The sequence below is a fragment of the Nomia melanderi genome, chromosome 7, assembly GCF_051020985.1.
Source record: "Nomia melanderi isolate GNS246 chromosome 7, iyNomMela1, whole genome shotgun sequence".
NCBI classification, from domain to species: domain Eukaryota; kingdom Metazoa; phylum Arthropoda; class Insecta; order Hymenoptera; family Halictidae; genus Nomia; species Nomia melanderi.
In genome coordinates, this window is record NC_135005.1 from 10,519,557 (window position 1) to 10,527,192 (window position 7,636).

Genomic DNA, 7,636 nt, shown 5'->3' on the forward strand with positions numbered 1-7,636 from the left:
CGTGATGTCTCCCTCCCCTTATCTATATAACTCTACCACTCGAGCCTTTTCCGTCGGGGTTTCTCGAGTTTCTTCGTCCACGGATTACACACCTATCCGTATTCCTCGGGCGAAAAGTATTGTCGCGTTTTCTCAGCCACTTTCCGACGAATAATTCCCGTTTCTTAATTGTGTGTGCTGTCGAGCCATTATCGGGGCCATTATAGGTCGGAAACGAACAGTGAACAACAAATTGCGTTAGTAGGTATTACTATTTACTGGATTTAAAAACTAGTCTATTTATTAACGCTATAAATTGGGCTTGTTGGATTCGATATGTACAAATTAATTAAGTTTGATTATAATAAATTCATTATTTTACTAGTAAAAGGACAAACAAGGCACTAGTAGATATTATTCGTATTTAATACGAACTTAATATAAATTATAACAAGTTTATGTGATACGATTGAACAAGGTATTGAAACGCATTAGAAAGCAACACTTGAAGGTTAAGTATCCTCGGGGTGAACTAAATTTTGAAAATTTCCTAGAATATATTTAATTTAATCTGATTCCGCATTCTCCATTTGATATTGTCCAAATTTTGACACACGGTACCTATTCGCACTTAAAAATTCATAACAGCTATAAATCGACAATTAAAATTAACGAATATATCTCTTGTGTTGAGGGGCGGGCCAGTGGGGGCGGAGTCTAAATGAAAAATGAGCAATTTTTAAATAAATACTAGTTATCTCTCGTATGATGTTACACCTTTAATATTGCTCACGCCGAAATGAAAAATTCGTTGCTAATATTCATTTCTTTCGGGTGATCGCCATTCGCCAAAACTTTCGAAAATTAAGTGTTCGAACATTGCAGCCACTTAACCTATAAACCGCCATTACAATATTTCCACCGTATCAAATAAAAAAAGGGGCAAACGTCTTTACCAAGAACAACGTATATTAAACAATAATTTACCGCAAGCTGCAAACGGCAACTCTCCAAAAACACCATCGCAGAAAATAACGGACGTCACTCGATCCGTAAAAGCGAACACTTCTACCGTCAGAACGGTCCGTACCCGCGCATCGAAATTCAATCGCGTCCAGCACCACGTGGTCGTCACTTCCGTGTTCCCTGTCATCCCCGAGCCGAGCGATCGCTGTTCGAACTCTTGAGCCCCGGAGAAGCCCCGAATACGCTTGTGCCTCTAGAAAAATCCGTGGGATCGAAAGATGTCTCTTGGATAAAAGTATCCGACGGACCGCGGCGGGACACACGCGCACGTAAAAATTTCGCGAACTCTCACACCACGCGGGGCGACGCGCTCGTTGTCTCGCTTTTGTTGCGTCGGCCCTGCGGGAGCCGCGAGGGCGTGACTAGGTTAGGGTCGTCGCTCGATCGTTGGCAACGCAGGCCGCATAGGCGTCCACGCTCTCCTCGAGCCGTCCCGGCGTTCCATTGGTCGACGCTCCGTAGGTGGAGTCACATGATCCCCGGGGCGAGCGCCGCATTGGCTAGCGTTGCGACAGTCGGCAGGCCGCTACGCGCTGCCGTGATTTTTCGAAGAGAGGCGCCACGCCACGAGCCGCGCAGCCGTGCTCGGCCGACTCGGGACACTTCGGTCGCTGGCGAGGCCGAGGCCCCAGTGTGTTTTTACTCGGGGTTGAGTAAACTCCGGCCTGTTGTGTATCATAATACGCGTGCACGCGGGTTTACGGGTTAGCCTGGCATCGAACCACCGGATCGCAGCCTCGACCACGCCGTGCCTGTCTTCCACACCGGGAACTAACTTCCTTCGCCGTGGGTCGCGTCACGGAGAGACACATCTACGGAGCGTCAACAAAGCTCCGATACCCGGTCCCACCGACGGAATCGACCGCATTACCGATTATCAATCGACCGGTCTCCACGGATATACACGAGTGACCGACGGATCCTGATCTCGCGATCGATCCTCTATGGTGTAAGCTCCTGAAGCGGAGCGCCTATTGGTTGTTAAACTGTGAGAAAGTGCGAGTCGCGATTGGCCCCGTTCAGTGAGTGCACGAGTTTCGGAAAATTGAAACTCGACGGACGTAGTCGGCGGGAAATTCGAAAGCTTCGAAGAATGTCAGTCGTTGTACTCGGGAGGTATTGAGGTTTGACAGTAGTGTCTCGGGGATTGCGCGGAAAAATTGGTTGGATCTTTGTTGAAAGAATCTTCTCGATCGGTTCGAATCAGTGAAGTGTGTCGCGACGAAGATGCATACGTTGTTCGGGGAGCAGAATGCGTATTACCGTCACGCGACGGCCGTCCCCGTTGGGATGGGAACCCCCTCGTACCCAGGCGTGGGTGCCACGCCAGGATATTACGAGCAATATCGATATGGCGGGTACGCAACGGCAGCGGGCTATCCGGTCTCGGGTATTGCTCAACAGCACATCCATCACCCGGGCAAGGATATGGTGAAGCCTCCTTACTCTTACATAGCACTGATCGCCATGGCGATACAGAACGCTCCTGACAAGAAGATCACGCTGAACGGCATCTATCAGTTTATCATGGAACGGTTCCCGTATTATCGCGAGAACAAACAAGGCTGGCAGAATTCGATCAGGCACAATCTCAGTTTGAACGAGTGTTTCGTGAAGGTGCCCAGGGACGACAAGAAGCCGGGGAAAGGAAGTTATTGGTCGCTGGACCCGGACAGTTACAACATGTTCGATAACGGCTCTTATCTACGACGCCGCAGACGTTTCAAGAAGAAGGACGCGCTGAAGGAGAAAGAGGAAGCGCTGAAGAGACAGGGTCTGGTGCCCGAGAAACGAAACCAGGACGAGGCGAAGCCGAACGGTATCGTGATCCCGCCGCCGTCGGATGCCGCGTCGAAGAAGCTCGCTGCAATGGAGACGACTTTGTGCAAACCGAAACGAGAACCCGTCAACGACACCGGAAGTCACTGTATGGCCGTGCAAGCGAAGTACGGGTTGCACAGTCCGATACAGGACGCGAAAACCGCCGCGGCGACGACGACCGCCGCCGTCGCGATACCCGGTCAGAGCGTCATACAGAGTGCTCTGGGTCATCAAGTGCATCAGCCTCACCAAGTGCATCAGGACGCTATTCAGGACGTCTCGATGGGTCTCGATCCCACCAGCTTCAGTGTCGATGCCCTTATGACGACGCGAGAGAATAGCGCCGCGCTGATGACCAGGGAGAACCAGCACCACACGCACCATCCCCACGGTCTTCAACATCCTCACCCTCACTCGCACTCGATCATGACGAGCAGAGAGCCGATGGGTGCCGGGGTAGTGTCCAGGGACCATCTGGCGTCCGTGTGCACGACCACGACCACGACCACCGCCGCCGTCGCGGCGATGATGGCCACTACAGGGTACGGGCACAGTAGCACTGTGTCCAGAAGCAATGGTTCACCGCCTGGCACTATGTACGCGCCTTACTGCACGCCCACTGCCAGTTACATAATGGATCACGCGGAATACAACTCGAGAAACCATAACAACACCGCGGCACACTCGCAATGGTACCAGGACGCGGCCAGCCCTGATGCCGCTGCCATTTATCAGGACACACAGTCGCCGAGCTGTCAGCTTTATAGGTTAGGATAGAATTCAATTTTCTCAATCGGTCCGCGTTATAGTTACGTTGGAAAATTAAAAGCATTATCTTGTGGGAAAGGAAAGTTCATTTAGAAGGGAAGAGATTTCGATTTTGTAGAGGTTTAAGTTGCATGTTTGTTGCATGTTACATTTGAATTTATATTTTGAAGTTGTTCGAGGATTTAGCTAGTATGTTGTTGTGTGATTAACGCCGTAATTACTGTTCGTTTTCAGATCCAGCCCACCCACACCTCTCTCAACGAGCGCAGCACCGTCCCCGCCCCTGTACCACAGATACTACCAAGACTGCAACACCGTCAACACCAGCGGCAATTTACCCATCACGCTGCATAAATACTGAGAATACCGAAATTCAAGGCCTCACCATCGGGGCCTTGAAGAGCACCACGGCGAACACTACGACCCGAGCCTTGTCTACGTGAAGCAGGAGTGGATACCCTCCACGGACGAGCTCGCCAAAGAGTGGAACTAGATAAGTCTTAGATTATCGATGAAACATGGCGGAAGATTAGCCGATGGTCGATGGACCGAATAAATAACTGTAGATAGTTTATTCACGTAACGGGAGTTCGTGAATTGTGTATTTAAAACCGTGTAGGCGCAGCGATGGATGTTAACAAATAGGACAAACTTAATAGCGACTTTATAGCAGACCTGGGCATATCTTACTTGAGATGCAAATTTGAGAATCGTTTGCCACGTAGGGTGGGATTCGTTTATAGAAACGATACGCTTTTGGTTAAATTTTACTTCATGGAGATTCGGTTCATAAATTTATATACAGAACGGGCATATCAAAATTGACCCTTAAGGACCGAAAAAGAACATAGCACTTATGCCATAGAAAACGAAAGGTCCCAATGCGGAGACATGCAAAGAATTTAGTTTTCATTTCATTTATTTATCATCGCTGTAGTTTTCTTTATCGAATATTGCAATCTATTACATCATTGGTTTGTTGATCATGCATTGATAAAAAATATTTACCGTAATATAACGTCTTATGGACGAGTATTACAAAAAAAAGCTCTCGGCCGTTAAGGGTTAATGTTACAAGTAACCTTTGAACAATGTCCAGGACTGCTCCGTCGATGGAAATGTTTACCGTAAAGTATTCAAGTAACTCAACGTAACTGTACTAGCTGATTTCTACTTTGATAACCGGTGTCTCGAAAGAACGAGCCCGACGATGCTGATAGTTGCGAACAAGGGACCTGGAAAAGGAACAAGCTCCCCGATCCCCGGCACGAGCACACCTACCCTCTCAGCGCTTTTGGAATCGTTATCGTGACCAACGAACACGTGTTCTCGGTCCGGGTAGAAAAAAGAACGCCCGGTACACGTGTATTTGCGCGTAGCCGAGGAACCCGTGGATTGACAAATAACCTTAAATCGGTGGTCGCCGAGCCGGGACAACAAATCTTCCTCCGTTTTTGAATCACAGAACAAGACGAGCTTGATAATTGAACGCGACTCGACAAAAGTCAGTCGTTCAAATTTTATTACAAATTTTTTTCCTTGTATGTCAGTGTCATTCGTTTTATTCGTCGGAACTTTTAAATTGATCACTAACAGGCCGTTGTGCGTTTTTATTCACCGTTAACGATGTCTTTTCGTTAGTTGTTTAGAGACTTTTATGGGGAATTTTCGAGTGAAGCTTCGATGCAAACGACAGTCGCAATTCGTAACGTTCCGTCGGGGTGTAATGGTTGTCAACTCAGCCTCGGTTCTTCGTTAATGAATCGGCGCAAAGTGAGCCAGGAAAACTAGCATGAATATCGATGATGATCATCGTCAGCTGAGCAAACAAAGCCAGCTTTACCATGACCTACCATAATTCGTCCAGTTAGGGGAAATCCCGTTTCCTCGAGGTTACGCGTCGTGATTGACGTCATAACGGTGCAACTGTCGCAAAACTGACCAACGAATAGAAAAATTCACCGTTGCGTCCTTGACGTTGCTAGCTGCGTCTACTTCCGCCGCGTGGCGAATTCCGTGACCGATAGAAACGAAATTTTCAATGAGAAATGATTTTAAACGCGCTCGCACGAATCAAGGTTTACTGACAATCAATTTTATTTGTTTTGTGTAATCAAGAAATTCGTTTTTCACGATGTTTTCTTACAATGATCTTTAAGGACTTCTTTAAATCTTGTATTCTTCAATATGGCGGAAAGTTTAACTCGTTAAATGAATACATTCTCGAACACGCATCGTTACAATTGAAAACAGCTGAAGCGGATCAACGTGGCGCAACGAAACACTACAATTATTTAAATAATAAATACATGGAGAAATATGTGACTGTGTGGAATGAAGATGAACGAAAATAAATGACTTAGTTAACGGATTGACGATGAAAGATACGTTTAACGATCCCCGGGTCTTGGGTCAAGGGTCGAAGGACAAAAATTCGTGTCGTGCTACGAAAAATCATAATGTGTGCTTTCTGCGACGAGAACAACGGAATTCGGAATTATGAAACTTATTTTCTAGCCGGTTTCGTGGGGGAGAAAATAGTGATCGTGTTCCCGAGGATTGTGAGTCTCGTCCTTGTGCATTTATTCGTGACGTCATTCCTCGCGACGTTCGACGAGAGCTGCGATAATATATATTTATTTGATATACGGATCATGTGAATAATAAAAACGATCGAGACGGAATCGTATCGTAGATAGATCTCTGCGTGTATATTATTACAAAGAGTATAAATATATATATATATATATATACATAAATAGATATAGATATTGTATAGATGAAGGGTATATATGTATAAATAGACAGATATATATATATATACGTATACAAAAACGTATTGGTATCACCGATTAATCAACGATATTACCTATTATCGTAGGATGAGTCGTGCGAATGCGATAACTTACGAAATAAACATAACGAATCAGACGAAACCTTGTGTCCTTTTCTTATCCCGAATTATAATTCAATGAATTCTTTTTGCCATACCATCATTTACACAACGGAGGTCAAAATTAATTCAATTATTAGAGAATATGATTTTAGAACGGAAATAAACAAATATTTTCTCTTTAACCCTTAACGGTCGTAAGTCACGGTTGTAATACGGTTGTAATACTGCTTCATAAAATAAATCGTTTCTAACGAAAATATTCTTACAGCACTGAATATTTATCACATATTTGCTGAAAACAACTGTAACTTAGTGAGAATCATATGTACAAAGCTAGCGACCGTTAAGAATTAATTTAAAAATGTGTACCTTCATTACAGATTAAATTACCTACTAAATAAAGTAAATATTTTTCCATAAAAGTTCAAAGACAATGGTTATTAAACACAGTAGTTCCGCCGATGAAAGGATTCAATCGACGAATTGCAACAAAGTTCGATACCTTTCCGTGCCACGAAACGTTTCATTGTTACACTTGTAAAACTATTATCCGGCGTAAACGGTTCCCAACGTGTTTATTGGTCTTGCGGTGAGGAGTGCTTGGAAAAAAAATATTTCGTTCGATTTCTCTTTTCTCTTTTTCCCTCTCTTTTTCCTCTCTCATTTTTGTCCGACACGCTCGACTACTTACAAAAATATATTGGCGCATTGGGAACGGGTCGCGATACGACTTTTTAATTAGTCGCGGTTGGATCGATCGCGAAAAATTGCGCTCGCCGATGCGGACCGCGCGTTGCACCGTGATCGGCTTAATAAACCGTGAAACATTTCCTGATGAAAAATTCCACCGGCGCGGAATATCGAGGGGAAAATATGCGCGAACGAAAAAAAATATTCGAAATCGAAATAACAATAATAGGGGGTGGGTTGCGAACCGATCGCAAAGCGATTTCAGTGTGTTTAGTGGAAGATAAGAGAAATAACAATTAATTTAACAATTAACTTGGTACCGTTAGTAGAAGTCTATTATTCTTCAAAATATGATATTCTAACGATGTATAACAAATTTTAGTATTTAAACATTTCACAAAACTCGATCCTTAACTTTCGAAAAATAGATGAAAATTCAAACAGAATCTAATGCCG

General features: G+C 44.9%; 1 protein-coding gene across 1 annotated transcript; it reads left to right on the forward strand.

Annotated features, from left to right (window-relative positions):
* The first annotated feature begins 1,631 nt into the window (after positions 1 to 1,631).
* croc (forkhead box protein crocodile) lies at positions 1,632 to 6,679 on the forward strand. The gene is made up of 2 exons (XM_031990827.2): positions 1,632 to 3,593; positions 3,829 to 6,679. The coding sequence occupies exons 1-2, from the start codon at positions 2,233 to 2,235 to the stop codon at positions 3,953 to 3,955; spliced, it is 1,488 nt and encodes a 495-aa protein (XP_031846687.1). The 5' UTR covers positions 1,632 to 2,232; the 3' UTR covers positions 3,956 to 6,679.
* The last annotated feature ends 957 nt before the right edge of the window (positions 6,680 to 7,636 follow it).